Source organism: Plutella xylostella, chromosome 24 (genome assembly GCF_932276165.1).
Source record: "Plutella xylostella chromosome 24, ilPluXylo3.1, whole genome shotgun sequence".
NCBI lineage: Eukaryota > Metazoa > Arthropoda > Insecta > Lepidoptera > Plutellidae > Plutella > Plutella xylostella.
The window spans coordinates 1,888,664-1,907,609 of NC_064004.1; the positions used below are offsets into that span (position 1 = coordinate 1,888,664).

The 18,946-nt window shown below is 43.1% G+C and overlaps 1 protein-coding gene across 1 annotated transcript in view; it reads right to left on the reverse strand.

Moving 5' to 3' along the window:
* LOC105380676 (exportin-7) overlaps positions 1-18,946 on the reverse strand; it is a 57,385-nt gene that overhangs the window by 5,529 nt on the left and 32,910 nt on the right. The window contains exons 13-24 of the mRNA XM_048629725.1: positions 18,305-18,447; positions 17,062-17,222; positions 14,821-14,896; positions 12,811-12,883; positions 12,042-12,211; positions 8,999-9,143; positions 8,208-8,358; positions 3,857-4,016; positions 3,220-3,410; positions 1,218-1,347; positions 723-804; positions 230-368 (exon numbers count right to left, since the gene is read on the reverse strand). Coding sequence (XP_048485682.1) covers positions 230-368; positions 723-804; positions 1,218-1,347; positions 3,220-3,410; positions 3,857-4,016; positions 8,208-8,358; positions 8,999-9,143; positions 12,042-12,211; positions 12,811-12,883; positions 14,821-14,896; positions 17,062-17,222; positions 18,305-18,447 — 1,621 coding nt within the window. The remainder of the gene's footprint in view (positions 1-229; positions 369-722; positions 805-1,217; positions 1,348-3,219; positions 3,411-3,856; positions 4,017-8,207; positions 8,359-8,998; positions 9,144-12,041; positions 12,212-12,810; positions 12,884-14,820; positions 14,897-17,061; positions 17,223-18,304; positions 18,448-18,946) is intronic.

An 18,946-nucleotide genomic window follows, 5' to 3' on the forward strand; every position in this document is an offset into this window, starting at 1 on the left:
CGTTCTTCCAACCCTGCAGATGTCATCGGACCAATAATTCTTTTCCCACCAAAAGCAGTGAAAAGAAGTAAGTCCCTCCGATATCGACGACAGTATATACAGGATGGCTTCCGGCAGTAGATATACTAGGAACTAAAACTGAATTATGTATCTTATCATTATGTAACTATTCCTCACTTCAACAGTATAATTTTGTTAAATAACCCAACAAAATTCCGCATTTTCTCACCTAAAGCAGTGAGTCCCTCCGATATAGACGACAGTATATACAGGGTGGCCTCGGGCTGCAGGTTGGCTAGGAACGGCATGTGGTCCTGAGCCAGACGCTCTAGTAACACGTAGTAGGTCTGTGATAGCTTTGGGTACACCTGCGGGAAGGAAGAGGTGAGTGAGAAGGGTTGTGAAGATGGTACGGAGATTATTGGTCGGTTTTTATCTTGGATAAACAATATGCGGACCAGATGGAGTGTCAATGTAAAAGAAACGTCTCGAGTTAATAACATACCACTTCTACCACTGATCTCTTATTTTAATGAGTTCGGTTAGTAGTTTTGTGACCTTATTCATTTATACAATGGTTGTCATTAGGATGAACCTAAAACGGTTTGACAGTAAACAAAATGCGGACATTTTTTTTGCTTTGTTTTTGTATGCATGCACCATCTAGTCCGTATATCATTAATCTAAGATGTGTGAGTATCTTATATTCTTTGTGAACTTACCAGGAGATCATTCTGTGGTATGCTTAATAGTAACTTAACGAACATATTCAGTGCATTGTCTAGAGCCTCGTCACCGTATAACCTGAAACAGAAAATTGTTTATATTCAATTAATTATGTACAAAACTTTTACAACAGTGAGCGCTTACCAAAAAAAACTGAACACTTCCTATGCTAAACCAAAACACTTTAAAAAACTGTTAATCATTACTAACATTATAGTCCTGAAAGTCTATAAATATGGACGCATGTTTGTCGCTCTTTCACGGCAAAACGGCTGAACCAATATTCCTGAAATTTTACATACTAAAACCTTGATTTCTTCTCCAAAGACAGAATGAGCCCCTTAAACGAACGGAGAGTAGTTTGTAAAAATTGACGTTCATCAGAAAATTTTATAAAAAATATTGATAGCAAAATATTTGACTTTGACCAACACCCAAGCTATTTTACTTCGGAATTTAACATTGTTTCTCAAGAAAAAAGTTACAATTACCTAAAAACGCCAAAGTTAGCGTAGTTCCCGCACAACGCTGACTTCAGCATGGAGAAGCACAGAGATATTCCCTTCAGCTTCATGGCGTACAGCTGCTTCTTGATCACGTCCACTGTAAGGATCCTGCTGCCTGGAAGTGGAGGAATGGTGTGGTTATACAGGGTATTGTGAAATCGTTTAAGGGGTGTGAAAAGTGTATGATGGAAAAGTGGTTTAGTTGGACGAAAGGGGTTTACATTAACAGGTAGGAAACCTGTTTCGGGTTATAGTTGCCGCTGCTTTCTTATCATTTATCATACAGCGTTTTAACACGAATAGATAATAAAACCATGTTAAAATGGCGGCAAATTGTCTTGTTGTCTTTCTTGAGTAAGCCCCTTCCGTCCTACTACAGCACTTTATCATACTTTTCATAACCATTTCATATTATTATCAGGAACGGACGCCATTTAAAACTTGTTTCTGTGCGCGTTATAATAGCGACCGAGAGGCAAAGAGCACACTTATGGGATCGCTCCTTCCATGTATATGTAGGTATCTAGTTTTTTTAGTGTACTTATGTATGCATTCGCTGCTGTTTGTATGCGCGTGTGTGCGCCCAACTAACATCGTAGCGTTAAAAAAACTCTCATATAACTTTTATAATGGTTCCATTCGAAAATTTAAGTGTTAAGACATAGCTGTATAAGAGTGTAGGAGAGTGCTCTAACTCACTTATAACCACGAAAGAGGCCCACGATTTTGAGAGTAAAGGCTTTAGAAAGTCTGTAAAACGGTGTCATTGAAGTGTTTAAGTTATAGAAAGCCTGTAGTACGGTGTCATTGAAGTGCTAAAGTTACTATTGAAGAGCGTTTAATCACTCTCAGCTAGAACTTTTACCGGTATAGTTGTGGTTGTAGAATGGTTATTTGACTCCCTGACTCTTATTTGTTAGTTAAAAAAGGGTTATGTGAGTATGTTACCGTTTTTCGAATACACTTTTACCATACAAGATGTATGTCTTTGAAAATAATAGTGTCAACAGCAATCATACGCGACAGTATTAGAGTGACAGTATTGATTAATGCTAAATAACAGTAAATATAATATATTAATTTGACTTAACATGTTTTGTGAATTGAAAATAATATGCCATTGTAATTTTACTGTAATGTATACCATATTTTCCACCTCAATTTTAATGCGCTCCGAATTTAGTAAGGATTTCAAATGAAACATAAGTAAATATAAAGTAGACGACTCAATTTTGTATTTTTTTGTATCCTTACTGTATGTCCATTAGTTTCATAAATCGATTGGCATGACTGGAATGACAAAATTCACATAAATAAGTAAGTATTTTAAAGCAAAATATTGTTTATCCCAGGAATTTATAGGTTAGGTCGCCAATGCAAATGGCGAACTTACATTTAAGACATATAGACTCACCTAAGTCATCTATTACACTTTTTGAAATAGAACACCCTTAGCCAAGGGTATTATGCAGTCTTAGTCGATCCGCACAGTCATTCTTAACACCGTTACTTTTACAGTCTACTTGCCAAACGCAATAAGCGTAAGTTAAGTTAACCTTAAAGATTAAAACTGCATTGTTGAGTTTTCCAACACTGTAAGAATCTTGTCTTACTGCGCTCTTGACAAAATCTCTTTTATAACCAATTCCTGCAGCCTAAAGTCAATATGACACCTAAAGATTTATATGAGTATTAAAGGAAACCAATTAACAACCATAAGTGTTAACAAGTGTCAGTGAGCACTCTTGTGTAGCTTTCGGTTCTAGAAACAGTTTAAACCTATAACATCCTAATTATTATTGCTTTGACTAATACCATTTTAACACTTAAACCTGCTGTTAACACTAATTTCATTTTTTAACTCATCTTTATCGCTTTATGTTAGAACTGAGATAATTATAACACAGTTATACAGGTTAAAGTTATAAAAATAGCTGTAACTGAGGGTAAAATGTTTGTTGGGCGGGTATTTTGTGCTTGTGCTAACCATAAGCCACGATGACATTAGCGAGCTCGCGAAACAGCAGGATCCCATTCGGCGAGCTGACATCGAAGTGCAGCCTCTGGTTCCTGTTCTGGGCTAGTTCTCCCATCAGCTTGAGGCAGGGCGTGGTGACCGCCGGCTCCGCGTACCAGATCTCCACGCCTCGGACCACGATCTGCATGTAGACTGGGTAGCTGAGGGAAAAATATACGAATGTAAAGTATAAGTCTCAATTTATACTTCGTTATAAACTGAGCCTCTAGTATGGGTTTTGCAAATTACGTAAACGAAAAAAGTTTCTTTTTCTTCTGTCATCTGCATACATTAACTGTCAAAAGTTATATATGATGCTAGAGGCGCCACTTTGTATGCGAAAAACGAATACAATACAAATACAAATCATTTATTGCCAAAAGAAGTTTTACAAATTATCGAGATGCAAAGATCCTCACACTAGGCAAGCCTGTGTCATGAGGATCAATATGTACACATGTTACCAAAACAATATTATCAAGATTGCAAACCTTAGTTTAACATTTAGAATTAATTAACCTAAAGTTAGATTGTACTTTACAGTTGAATGACTGGCAGAAAAATATATATATAATAATTATGTGAGTCATACTAATAAAATACTCACATCCAATCAAACAGCATCATATACGTAGTCTTGCTATTAAACGCGAAGGCCAGGCCTCTCAGGTCTCTCGCTAGGCCTATAAGGGTCTTCTTCGCGTGTTCCGAAGCGTACAGCGGGCTGTCTTGAGGGCCTAGGAGCCCTATCAGGCTTTCGAATGCCACTGGAAGAGAGAATAGATGTTGTTAATGTTACATTGGTCGTAAAACATATCGTTCGAATTAAGGGGCGTTGCAAAATTTTTATAGTAGTCGAAAGAGGGTGAAAACTGCGTCATTGTAAACAACCTTGTCCTTTGGGAGAATTTTTAGGTTAATTGATTGGGGTCGTATGGGTTTATTTGTTATACAATCAAATATTTTACACTCAGTAAAGCACCGAATAATGATATTCTGTCATATATGCGAGTGTCGAAGTCAAGTGTGTCGTTTGGAGATGTCGCTGTCGTTTGTAGTCGTTAGGGTTATTCTTTTGCGTCGTCTTGTCGGTATTGTTTGGGGTCTTATGGCTTCGTATGGGGACGGTTGAAGCTGTCGTTTGTGATCGATCTCAAGATGTTAGGGTCGTTTGGCAGTATTTTCTTGGGCCATTTCGGGTATGGTTTGGGTCGTTCGGGAGTATTGTTTGGGGTCGATTTGAGTCATTGTTTGTGGTCATTCAAAGGCACTTTATTAAGGACATCTCCCCCCTTACCGGCCCTAGGCTGTATGAACTCGTGGAAGCGCTGCTCATCCTCCCCCAGCTCCACCATCAGCAGGCGTCCCAGCGCCGTGTACAGCATGGTGCGGCACCGCATCTCGTGTCTCATAATAATAGTGTCTTATGTAGGTATGTGTGTATCTTAGGTAGGTATGTCTTTGTGTCTAAGGTGTGTTTGTGTCTTAGGTGTGTTTGTGTCTTAGGTGTGTTTGTGTCTTAGGTGAGTATGTGTTTGTGTCTTAGGTTAGGTTAGTATGTGTTTGTGTCTTAGGTTAGTATGTGTTTGTGACTTAGGTTAGGTTAGTATGTGTTTGTGTCTAAGGTGAGTATGTGTTTGTGTCTTAGATTAAGGGTATTATTAAGCGTCGTTTCAGATATGGTTTAGGGTCGTTCAGAAGTATTATTTGGCGTCGATTTTAGTTACTGTTTAGCATCATTCAGAGGCACTTATTAGGGTCCTGGGTTCGTTTAGTGGGTCAATTCGGTATTTTAGTGCATAATTAAGGTAGTTAGGTCCCTCACCGGGCCTGGGCTGTATGAGCTCGTGCTCTTGCTCGTCCCCGCCAGCTCCACCATCAGCAGCGTCCCAGCGCCGCGTGCAGCATGGGGCGGCGCCGCGTCTCGAGCCTCATAGCAGTGTCTTAGGTAGGAATATTGTGTCTTATCATTGTGTCTTAGATAGCTATGTGTGGAATAGTCTCGTAATAGTTTCTTAAGTAGGTATATTGTGTCTTAGGTAGGTATGTGTGGAATGTGGAATATTCAAGGATATTGTTTCCGGAAAGGGTCGTTTGGGGGTGTCGTTTGAGCTATGGCCTCTAGATTGCTTTAGGTATTATGTCTTATGTGCGTCATAATCAAGGGTGTCGTGTTTTTGGTATTGTCTAGGATCGTTTCGGGTATGATTTAGGGTCGCTTGGCGTTTGAAGTCGATTGGAGTCGTTAGTAAATATTGTTTAGGGTCGTTTGGGGTACTTTAAGAGTGTCGTTTGGGGCAATTGTTAGAGTTGTTTAGTGTATTAGTTAGCGTGATCTCCCCCCTTACCGGCCCTCGGCTGTATGAACTCGTGGAAGCGCTGCTCATCCTCCCGCAGCTCCACCATCAGCAGCGTCCCAGCGCCGCGTGCAGCATGGGGCGGCGCCGCATCTCGAGCCTCATAGCAGTGTCTTAGGTGTGTAGGTGTGTGTGGAATAGTCTCATCATGGTGTCTTAGGTGGGTATGTGTGTGTCTTAGGTAGTTAGGTGTGGAATATTCAAAGGCATCGTTTCCGAGCGCCGAGCGCTAGATGGCGCTGTTAGACGTGCCTTACATAACGGTATGGTTGTGTTTCTACTTTTATTTAGGTATTATGGCTTCTGTGTCGTATTGGTGTAAGTGTCTGGGGTGGTTTGGTGGTTGTGTTTCTACATTTCTTTAGGTTAATTAATGGGCAACCGGTAATAGTGTCTTAGGTATGTGTGGAATATTCAAGGATATAGTTTCCGGAGAGCGTCGTTTCGGGGTGTCGCTTGTGTTATGATCAATTATTAGTCATTTGGGGTCGGTTAGGGGTATTATTTAATGTCATTTCGGGTATGGTTTAGGGTCATCTTGGGTCGTTCAGAAGTATTGTTTGGGTTCGTTTAGTGTGTCAATTCGGTCTTCTAGTGTGTCAATTTATTCTTTTAGTGTATAACTAAGGTAGTTAGGTCCCTCACCGGCCCTGGGCTGTATGAGCTCGTGCTCTTGCTCGTCCCCGCCAGCTCCACCATCAGCAGCGTCCCAGCGCCGCGTGCAGCATGGGGCGGCGCCGCGTCTCGAGCCTCATAGCAGTGTCTTAGGTAGGTAGGTGTGTGTGTCTTAGGTGAGTATGTGTTGGTGTCTTAGGTAAGGTTAGTATGTGTGGAATATTCAAGGATATCGTTTCCGGAAAGCGTCGTTTGGCGGTGTCGTTTTTATTATGCTCAATTAGTCGTTTGGGGTCGTTGGGTTTTTTTGTTGTTTAGGGGTCATTAAGGGTCATTTCGAGTACGCTTTAGGGTCGTCTGAGGTCATTCGGAAGTATTGTTTGGGTTCATTTAGTGTGTCAATTCGGTGTTCGTTTAGTGTGTCAATTCGGTGTTCGTTTAGTGTGTCAATTCGGTGTTCGTTTTGGGTGTCAATTCGGTGTTCGTTTAGTGTCTCAATTCGGTGTTCGTTTAGTGTGTCAATTCGGTCATCGTTTAGTGTGTCAATTCGGTCTTTTAGCGTGTCAATTCGGTCTTTTAGTGTATTATTTATGTCGTTAGGTCCCTCACCAGCCCTGGGCTGTATGAGCTCGTGCTCTTGCTCGTCCCCGCCAGCTCCACCATCAGCAGCGTCCCAGCGCCGCGTGCAGCATGGGGCGGCGCCGCATCTCGAGCCTCATTATAATAGTGTCTTAGGTAGGTATGTGTTTGTGTCTTAGGTTAGGTTCGTATGTGTGGAATATTCAAGGATACCGTTTCCGGAAATCGTCGTTTGGGAATTGATAGTTAATTAGAGTCGTTTGGGTTCGTTGGGGTATTTTTGGGGTCGTAGGGGTATTTTTTGGGGTTTAAGGGGGTAATATTTAGGGTTATTTTTGGTATGGTTTAGGGTCGTTTGGGATTATTGTTTTGGTTCATTTAGTGTGTAAATTGGGTGTATTTGTAGGGTAATCTCTCCCGTCAATCGTTGGGGTATTTTTTGGGGTCGTTGGGGTATTGTTTGGGGTCTTTGGGGTATTTTTTTTCTGTCGGTTAGGGGTATTATGTAGCGTCGTTTCAGATATGGTTTAGAGTCGTTTGGAAGTATTTTTTGTGTTCGTTTTTGGGGTCATTATCTAGGGTGATCTTACCGGCCCTCGGCTGTATGAACTCGTGGAAGCGCTGCTCATCCTCCCCCAGCTCCACCATCAGCAGGCGTCCCAGCGCCGTGTACAGCATGGTGCGGCACCGCATCTCGTGTCTCATTATAATAGTGTCTTAGGTAGGAATATTCAAGTATATTGCTTACGGAAAACGTCGTTTAGGGACTTAGCTAGGTGTGTGTGGAATATTCAAGGATACCGTTTCCGGAAAACGCCATTTGGGAGTGTCGTTTGTGTTATGGTCAATTACAGTCCTTTGGGGTCGTTGGGGTGTTTTGTTTTGTGTCATTTTGGGGTATAATTTACGGTTTACGGTCATTTCGGGTATGGTTTAGGGTCATCTGAGGTCATTCGGAAGTATTGTTTGGGTTCGTTTAGTGTGTCAATTCGGTCTTTTAGTGTATAATTAAGCTAGTTAGGTCTCTCACCGGCCCTCGGCTGTATAAACTCGTGGAAGCGCTGCTCATCCTCCCCCAGTTCCACCATCAGCAGGCGTCCCAGCGCCGTGTACAGCATGGTGCGGCACCGCATCTCGTGTCTCATTATAATTGTGTCTTAAGTAGGTATATTGTTTTATGTAGGTATGTGTGAAATGAGGAATATTCGTTGTTTGGGGGTGTCGTTTGTGTTGTGGTCATTTTGACAAGTTTTGGGTCGTTGGGGTATTATTTGGGGTCGTTGGGGTATTGTTTGGGGTCATATAGGGGTATCGTTTGGCGTCGTTTCAGATATGGTTTAGGGTCGTTTGGAAGTATTTTTTGGGTTCGTTTTTGGAGTCATTAGTTAAGGTAAATTCCCATCTTACCGGCCCTGGGCTGTATGAACTCGTGGAAGCGCTGCTCATCCTCCCCCAGCTCCACCATCAGCAGGCGCCCCAGTGCCGTGTACAGCATGGTGCGGCACCGCATCTCGTGCGGCTGCACGCCCTCTATGCCGAGGAACGGGAACTGTTCCGCCTGTGGGGAAATAGAAACTTTAGTTGTGAGAGAGGACTGTTTTTAGGTACTAATAAATTTGTGACAGTTGATGTTAGCATCGGATTATAGTTGTGGTGGCGTAACGGATGAAACCTCGCCCTCAAAAAGATTCGATGGTGTGTGTTAAAATATTGTCATGTACAGTCAGCAAAAGAGATCACCCCAGGCCCCAGAGCAAACACTTTATTTTTTGATTCATTGGTGGATGATACGTGAAATAATAAATCCATAACCTGCAGAGATTTTTTGTATGTTTATTTGATACATCTGTCCTCCAGCCATGAGTTTTAGAATCAAACTGTTTGTGCTGGGACAAGTCGTTTGGATAACCGATTCACTATACCGTATAATTACGTGTTCCTGTTGCAGCTACTGTCTAATAGATAAGTAAAAAATTATATTCCCAAAGATTTACTGGCGTCGGACGGGTTTTCTCGGTGTTTTCATCACTTGGACTTTTAGCTATTACATTGTACTCAGTTGTACTCACGGTGTGGCTGGTGAGCATGAACTGCACCTCGGGCAGCTTGACCAGCTTCCTCACGCACGAGTAGCCGCCGCTCAGCTCGCTGAGTAGACCGAGGGTCTTGCTGATGTTATTGTACTCAGTTGTACTCACGGTGTGGCTGGTGAGCATGAACTGCACCTCGGGCAGCTTGACCAGCTTCCTCACGCACGAGTAGCCGCCGCTCAGCTCGCTGAGTAGCCCGAGCGTCTTGCTGATGATCTGCTCTGAGCCGCCCCAGTACTTGAGGTTCGTTATTCTGAGGATGAGAGACGGAATGTTAGAGAAAGAGGTTTTAGGTATTTATCATTCAGTACGGTAAACAAAATAATTGCTTTCGGTACAAATATCGCAAAGATCACACGCTTCTTTCGTGCACCCCTGCCTGCAACTGGTGAGTACACTTGTACTCACATCTTTCTCATAAGATTACAGTCGGCCATTGGTTTTCTTCTGCCTTAGATAGCACATCTACCAAACCCCGATACACTTGTAGCAATAGGGAATCGAGGGTTGGCATTGTCATAGAATTATGTAGTAAATGATGCTCTACAGAGTCTACAGCCTTGAAAAAAGGAGCTAGCTGAAGAGTCTAGCTAGGTGCTGAATAATTCGAATTTAAGTAAATGCTTATGGATAACTGTAAATTAAATTCAGAATATCACGAAAAACCAGTAAATAACACTCCCGTATTGTAACAACTGTGTCGTAATTATCAAGAATTTTCATATGATTCTTATCAAATTATAAAGATAAATGCTTAGACTAGGTGCTAAATACCTTGTTTTTTAGTAAACACACACCTATTTTGTGTAAATTAATCCCAAACTTGAGCAATTTTTTTCCCTCAAATCTTCATACAAATATCTATGGCGGCTTTCTGTGTTATAAAATCATAAACACAAGCGACGTTTGACTCAGTCGGCCGCTGGCCTCCAAAGAAGGGTCACGTCGGTTTAGGCAGCACTGACAGCTCGCGATCTAATTGTGTACAGACACAAAATCACTGCACATTGGTTGTCATTGCACTTATTCAACTTTTATGATACCAACATATTTTGATTTGAAATTGAGGAAGCATAATTGTTATAGTATATTCAATACATTAAATGATAATGTTTTTTAATAGTTACATAGTACTTCTTGATTAAATTATAATTATTAATGCCTAACTAAAACTAACTAATATAAAATTAAAATTAAACTAAAAAGTAGATGCTGGCCAGATCACTGCCACTGTCGGGTAGGGTACCCAAGACGCTGGCCGCGTTACCCCGCTGTATAACGATGCTTAGCCTTTGTGCGAGGTAAGAGCCAGCCCTAGGGTCCCTTGAGACTTCTATTAGTCTGCTGCTGATGTCTTTAAAATGCTGACGTGCCTCCGGTCCCCACGGCCCTGGGATGAGGAGCAGGAATATAGCGAATGGATCTAAGTGATGACAATACGTACGAAGATTAGGTTAGGATTCAAAAACACAGTCTCATGGTGCTGGTTGAGGTATGGTCTCGTGAGGATCTGATGAGGGCAGTAACACGGTGGTGACTGAATTTTATTTCAAAGATGTTAATAGCTAAAAGCATCGAGTTTGGCCTATTAAGTAGGGCTGGTTAGTTGGGCTGGATTAGTTAGGTTTACTGGGTTTACTAAATTCATTTGTAACGTAAAATTGTCAATGACGGAATTTCTTCTATAAACAGCCACTAATAAAAACAACGATAGATGGCGTGATTTGCAGAAGTACCTATCTAGTCACCCTACCGCGGGGTGACTTCGGTGGTTAACTCAGAAAGATGCTAGGTATATGTTATTGCATCAATTCAATAATAAAAAATCAAGAAAATATTCAAAGTTTCCATCCTCGCTTTTCGCGCACACAAATCACAAACTCATGCCTTGTTCTAGGAGCAGGGTCTACCCTGCTGCATTTCCATGACCACTTTTCACTAGCGTCCCACCGGTTTCGATGCTCAGCGGAATAGCACAATTAACCATTATTATTCTGAGATATCATCACTTCTTATTCTGAGTTACCCAACATAAAATCACGCTATCTATTGAAATCATTTTTTTAATTAGGATTTGTCTAGGTTCCCAAATTTAAGGGTAAAAGCAAAATAATTATATTTTAACCTTTTTTTATACATATTATATTAAAAGACTTATTCAACGATACCCTACCTACACCATCAAAATAACCGGAAAAAATATCAGCCCCAATTTACTTGTTTGGGAGAGTCAGTACCCCATTTTTTTTTTTGGGGTACTCCTCAAATCAGTTTGATATCTTTACCCGTTTCTGAGAAAAAGGGCAGTGACAAACAGTCAGTCAGACAGATGGACAACAATGAGATCTTATAACGGTTGCTTATTTCCTTTTGAGGAACGGAACCCTAAAAATAAGAAAAAATATTATTCTGCTACCAAAAAATATACTTACAAACATACATACATACAATCGAAAAACATTACTCTCCTCCTTCGGCAGTCGGTTAAAAACAAGTGAGACAGGGGGTCATTAAATTCTGAACTTTTGTTCTACGAGTTTTAAAAATTAACAACAAAAAAACCTTTTTCATAGAAACTTTGTTGACACGTGACTTTTTACCATGGAAAATGAATATTTTTTTTCGCGAATTTGTAAAACTCGTAGCACCAAAGTTGTTCAGAATGACCCCTTGAGTCATCCCCTTTCGGATTAGTATACCCTTAGTATAACTTATTATCTACACTTTAATACCTATAGTTACTATTCTACAAGTAAATACCACATTTGTTTAGAAAGCTAATCGGGTTCCGAGTATGGAGAAAAGTGGCACCCCTATTAATTTCTACTCTTTCCTGGTGCTTACCAGTGTAATAAAAAATTATACTTACCCTCAAATCACTACTTGAAAATAATTGTCAATAAAGTTGGCGAGTAAAAGTTTATCGACCCACTGTGCAAACTTACATGTGTGCGTGTCACTGCGTGTGCTGTGTGAAGAGCATTGAAAACCCAAATTTGGCGGGGCACGTCACCTGTACTGGCCCTTAAATACACCAAGTCATTAGCTATCATTCGCCAGCACATCAGTCATTTGCCACTTAAATCGTCAGCTCCGCCAAACCCCATTAAACACGTACTCCAACATTAGTTCCCTAGTAACTTGTACTCACATCTTCCTCATGAGTACACTCAGCAGCTGGCTCTCGTCGGCAATGTTGAGTACCTCCGCCAGCCGACGGTAAACCTTACTGTTCTTCTGTACTTGCTCCCCGACGTAGATTTTTCGGAATTGCTCGAAGAAAAACATCATGGCGATCTCGAGCTTCTCGCACCCGCCTTGCTGTAACAATTTGGAGGAAATTGGGTGATTAAAGTGATCGAAATATGTTGGTAAATGGCTTATTAAATACGTTCACTGCTGGACATACGCGCGCAGGCATAACAACATTTTATACCGACCTAAAGTAAGTTTTTTTTTTATCTCAGATACTAAATTAACCGATTCTAAACGTTCCATTAACAGTCGATTTTCCCGTGATTAAATAACGTATCGAATCTGTCAGAATCTGTCCTTTTAGTATCTGAGATTATAAAACAGACTATAGGGTGCAGTTCTATCAGTGTGCTACCTGCGGCAGGGTAGCTCTCGCCGTCCATGGTGTTGACTCACTAGGGTGCAGTTTTATCAGTGGCATACCTGCGTCCATGGTGTCGCTCTCTTCGCGAGTGTTGACTCACTAGGGTGCAGTTTTATCAGTGTGCTACCTGAGGCAGGGTGGAGTCGGCGGCGTGCATGAGCTGTAGCACTCGACACACTAGTTCTCCGTCCATGGTGTTGACTCACTAGGGTGCAGTTTTATCAGTGGCATAGCTGCGTCCATGGTGTCACTTTCGTCGGACGTATTGACTCACTAGGGTGCAGTTTTATCAGTGTGCTACCTGTGGCAGGGTGGAGTCGGCGGCGTGCATGAGCTGTAGCACTCGACACACTAGTTCTCCGTCCATGGTGTCGACTCACTAGGGTGCAGTTTTATCAGTGGTATACCTGCGGCAGGGTAGCTCGCCGTCCATGGTGTTGACTCACTAGGGTGCAGTTTTATCAGTGTCATACCCGCGTCCATGGTGTCGCTCTCGTCGCACGTGTTGACTCACTAGGGTGCAGTTCTATCAGTGGCATAGCTGCGTCCATGGCGTCGCTCTCACCGCACGTGTCGACACACTAGTTCTCCGTCCATGGTGTTGACTCACTAGGGTGCAGTTCTATCAGTGTCCTACCTGTGGCAGGGTGGAGTCGGCGGCGTGCATCAGCTGTAGCACTCGACACACTAGTTCTCCGTCCATGGTGTTGACTCACTAGGGTGCAGTTTTATCAGTGGTATACCTGCGTCCATGTTGTCGCTCTCGTCACGCGTGTTGACTCACTAGGGTGCAGTTTTATCAGTGTGCTACCTGCGGCAGGGTAGCTCGCTGTCCATGGTGTTGACTCACTAGGGTGCAGTTTTATCAGTGGCATACCTGCGTCCATGGTATGGCTCTCGTCGCATGTGTTGACTAACTAGGGTGCAGTTTTATCAGTGGTATACCTGCGTCCATGTTGTCGCTCTCTTCGCACGTGTTGATTCACTAGGGTGCAGTTTTATCAGTGTGCTACCTGCGGCAGGGTAGCTCGCTGTCCATGGTGTTGACTCACTAGGGTGCAGTTTTATCAGTGGCATACCTGCGTCCATGGTATGGCTCTCGTCGCATGTGTTGACTAACTAGGGTGCAGTTTTATCAGTGGTATACCTGCGTCCATGTTGTCGCTCTCTTCGCGCGTGTTGACTAACTAGGGTGCAGTTTTATCAGTGTCCTACCTACCGCATGAGCTGTAACACTCGACACACTAGTTCCCCGTCCATGGTGTCGACTCACTAGGGTGCAGTTTTATCAGTGGCATACCTGCGTCCATGGTATGGCTCTCGTCGCATGTGTTGACTAACTAGGGTGCAGTTTTATCAGTGGTATACCTGCGTCCATGTTGTCGCTCTCTTCGCGCGTGTTGACTAACTAGGGTGCAGTTTTATCAGTGTCCTACCTACCGCATGAGCTGTAACACTCGACACACTAGTTCCCCGTCCATGGTGTCGACTCACTAGGGTGCAGTTTTATCAGTGGCATACCTGCGTCCATGGTATGGCTCTCGTCGCATGTGTTGACTAACTAGGGTGCAGTTTTATCAGTGGTATACCTGCGTCCATGTTGTCGCTCTCTTCGCGCGTGTTGACTAACTAGGGTGCAGTTTTATCAGTGTCCTACCTACCGCATGAGCTGTAACACTCGACACACTAGTTCCCCGTCCATGGTGTCGACTCACTAGGGTGCAGTTTTATCAGTGGCATACCTGCGTCAATGGTGTCGCATGTGTTGACTCACTAGGGTGCAGTTCTATCAGTGGCATACCTGCGTTCATTTTGTAGCTCTTGTCGCACGTGTTGATTCACTAGGGTGCAATTCTATCAGTGTGCTACCTGCGTCCATGTTGTCGCTCTCTTCGCGCGTGTTGATTCACTAGGGTGCAGTTTTATCAGTGGTATACCTGCGTTCATTTTGTAGCTCTTGTCGCACGTGTTGATTCACTAGGGTGCAGTTCTATCAGTGGTATACCTGTGGTAGGGTGGAGTCGGCGGCGTGCATGAGCTGTAGCACTCGACACACTAGTTCTCCGTCCATGGTGTTGACTCACTAGGGTGCATTTTTATCAGTGGCATACCTGCGTTCATTTTGTCGCTCTCTTCGCTCGTGTTAACTCACTAGGGTGCAGTTTTATCAGTGGTATACCTGCGTTCATGGTGTCGCATGTGTTGACTCACTAGGGTGCAGTTCTATCAGTGTCCTACCTGTGGTAGGGTGGAGTCAGCGGCGTGCATCAGCTGTAGCACTCGACACACTAGTTCGCCGTCCATGGTGTCATTCTCGTCGCAAGTGTTGACAGAGGCGCGCCCGCCTATGGCTGCGCCGATTATGTAGACCAGCCACGTGAGTTTACCTGCGAGTGAAGAGTGAGTTCAGTTAGGTATGGCAGAGAGGATGTGGCAAAAGAAGTGGCCTATGACGAAAGAAGGTCATTCGGAATAACTTTTGGAATTTCAAAGGTCACGTAGACAAGACAGTTTCAATGGAAAAGCATTTTTCTGAAGGCTTGATTCGTGATTCACCTTGTCGTTAGCGTTATGTGCGCGTTGCTTCGGTCGCTCTATGACGTACCTACAGATCTAAACGAAAGCGATATGCCACAAGATGCGTTGCAAGGTCGCAACTCCTCGTGTAGAATAGCTTAGAGAAGACATGAATGCAACATCGTGATTTGTTTGTGACGCGCACTAACTAAAACAAGTGAAAGGATGGAAGAGGAAATATACCATGAGTCACAGCGGTATCCGTAGTTTCAGCGGCGGCGCGGTCCAGCTGCGTCATGAGTAGTCTGCACGTGGCCGCGTATTCACAGCGAGCTATGACCGACATCTGTTCCAGTTGTTGTTGCACTTAACCAACAAAAACAAGCGAGAGGACCAAAGAGGAAAATAGAGGAAACTTGAGGACACTAGAGGAACGTTATCAGTGACCTCTGTTCTAACTGCTGTTGCACTTACCCAACCAAAACAAGCGACAAGACCGAAGAGGAAAGCAGAGGAATCTTGAGCAAATTCATCAACGGCATTTTACGGCATTTAACGGCGTTCTACTAGGAATTAAGAAGAAAGTAGAGTAATCTTGAGGACACTAGAGGAAACATACCATACGTGATGGCGGTGTCTGTTCTAACTGTTGTTGAATTTACTCTACAAAAACAATCTAGAGGACCGAAGAAGAAAGTAGAGGAAACTAGAGGACACTAGAGGAAACATACCATGCGTGACGGCGGTATCTGTAGTTTCAGCGGGGGCGCGGTCCAGCTGGGTCATGAGTAGTCTGCACGTGGCCGCGTATTCACAGCGAGCTATGACCGACATCTGTTCCAACTGTTGTTGCTTCTTTGGAAAACATGCCTTCTTCATTCTTGATGTTGCATTTACGCAAACAAAACAAGCAAGAGGACCGAAGAGGAAAGTAGAGGAAACATACCATGCGTGACGGCGGTGTCCGTAGAGCATTTACCATACCAAAACAGAAACAGAGAAAAGTAGGAGAAGCTTGAGGACACTATGTGTGGTGTTTGGCCTTTTTGATAAGAGTTTGTTTATAGTTTGTTTATACTTCTAGTTAGTCTATTACCGAATACAAGAATGGTGAACAGCAAACTCGTATATTATTTCCCTAAATATCACATTGGCGACAAATAAGAGCTCACGCAGTGTAATAATAATTGGTTAGGGCATTTTACGTGAGCTGAAAGTAAATACAAGCGCAAATGTGTGGTAACCAAAATTTTGACCAGAACCGTCGAGTCGTGTGGCGAAGATTGAAAAGCCGGTTTGTTTAGTTCTGCTCAGCGAACGACAACCGAGCGAGGCCACCGATGCAGCAGGCCTTAAGAGGAGAGCTGTGCTGCCGACGGAGTTGGTCGAAATCACCGGGTCGTAGACGGCTTGGCCTTCCCAAAGAAGCTGACAATGCGGAGTAAAAGGCTCTAATGGCATTGCCAGCAGAGAGGGGGACTGGCTGAGGGGGCGACTCGAGTGCGGAGTTTGGCCCAGTAGGAGAAGGAGCGGAAAGAGAGCGGGCCTGATGGAACACAATGACTCCTGGCACAGAAGTACAGCTGTAGAGGGGGAGGAGAGCGGAGAGGATGCTGCTCCTCAGCCGCCAGGAGGGACAGTGGACAGCCAGTGCATAGAGATTTTGAATTGTTTATTCTTTGATATTTATGTTTATTCAATGTATTGACTTATGTTGTAATGGTTTATTGAGTTTTATGTTATATTATTTTATAAATAGTAGGGGAGGTATGTGGTGTTTGGCCTTTTTGATAAGAGTTTGTTTATAGTTTGTTTATACTTCTAGTTAGTCTATTACCGAATACAAGAATGGTGAACAGCAAACTCGTATATTATTTCCCTAAATATCACACTATGATGATGATTGGATGCGGAAAGCTAAAGATCGCGTGTGGCGTGCTTTGGGAGAGGCCTACGTCCAGCAGTGGTCTGCTATAGGCTAATGATGATGATCATGATGATGATGATGATGATGAGGACACTAGAAGAAACATACCATGCGTGACAGCAGTATCCGTAGTCTCAGCGGCGGCGCGGTCCAGCTGGGTCATGAGTAGTCTGCACGTGGCCGCGTATTCACAGCGAGCTATGACCGACATCTGTTCCAACTGTTGTTGCACGCAGCCCACAGAGTCTAGCGGGTCTTCGAGGCCGTCTCTGGAAGAGGATGGTGGTAAGGTTAATAAAAATAAAGCATGATATTGATAAGTACTCACTCGAATGTACCTCATTAGTATATGTCAGCGCCGGGATTCGAACCCGCATCTCTGGCGTCAGAAGCGGACGCTTAGGCCTTGGTCTCCTATTTACGCCGTAGGTCGCGTCTAGCGTCACGCCGTAGGCCGCGTCACGATGCTCACTATAGAAATGTACTGATGCGGTCTCCCTCACACGCCGACGTTGGCGCGTAGACATAATGAGCATTGTGACGCGGCCTACGGCGGTGACACTTGACGCGACCTACGAAGTAAATAGGAGACCCGGGCCTTACCCGACTGAGCTACCACCGCTGTATTGCGACTGATATTCGGGTTTAATCTCCAGTAGATTTAGCCTATTGGCAATCATGCTAGATGGCATCTACAAGATGGTGACAAGCTCTTCTACGTTTTCATAATAATTTATCATCATCAGGCTGGCTAATTCCTCTGCTGGACGTGTGCCGCTCCAAGTTTCGTCACAAGCTAAAAGACTCCGTCATTAGACTCATTAGCCGTCTTAATCCAGCCACTACCGGATCCTAAGGTCGCAGTGCCAATTCAGCATACAAATTTTAAGACCTAAGGTATTACCTCAATCCAGATCTTATAGCAATACAACGCGCTCAAAACACAAGAGGCCACAAGAGGAGACTCGAGGATTTCACCCACAAACCTGATAATAACCGGCACGGAGTCCAGTCTACTCTGTATGTAGGCTGCGGTCACACTAGGGGCGTAGGTCTCCAGGCGATGTGGCTCTGAAGCCTTCACATATGGCCACTATGCGTTGCCATAGATATCTCTATGGAAACTTATACTTACTTATTACTACTTAGTATCGTAAGTAGGGGATTGATCTATCTATAGCCATATCTATGCTAGATACTTATAAGCAAACCTATACCACGCAAAGATACCTTCACGTATGGCATTGAAGCTAACATACGTTGCCATAGAGATAGTATGTAGTGGACTGATATATAGCCATATATATATATACTAGATACTTTCATAACTAAGAGGATTATTGGCACAAACCTGATAATAACAGGCACGGAATCCAACCGGCTCTGTATGTAGGCTGCGGTCACACTAGGCGCGTACGTCTCCAGGCGGTGTGGCTCTGAAGCCTTCACGTATGGCACTGAAGCCACCATACGTTGCCAAAGAGACAGTAGGTATATAGCTATATAGCCATATCTATTTATTTATATACACTTTATTGTACACATACACAAGCAAACATAAAAGAGAACAGTTACAAATCAAAACACAAGACGTATACAAAGGCGGGCTTATTGCCAAAAAGCAATTTCTTCCAGCCAACCTACGACTGGGTGAAAGATAAATGACATTAGATCCTTTAACTAACTTGAGTAGGTACAATTAATAATTATCAAACAGAAATTAGCCTATGGTTTAAATCTAAAATTAAATTAACAGTGCATGATTACAACATAAAATAAACATAATATTATAACATATAACTTATATATAAATATATACTACATAAATATAAATATATATACCTATATATCTATTTTACCTGCCAACCTAATGATTCAAAATAGTGATGTCTAACATTTTTTTTAAAAGTTGCCATTGATGGTGACTGTCGTACTTCCTCTGGCAAGGAGTTCCACAAACATGCTGCCTTCATTGCAAATGAATCGCTATAGG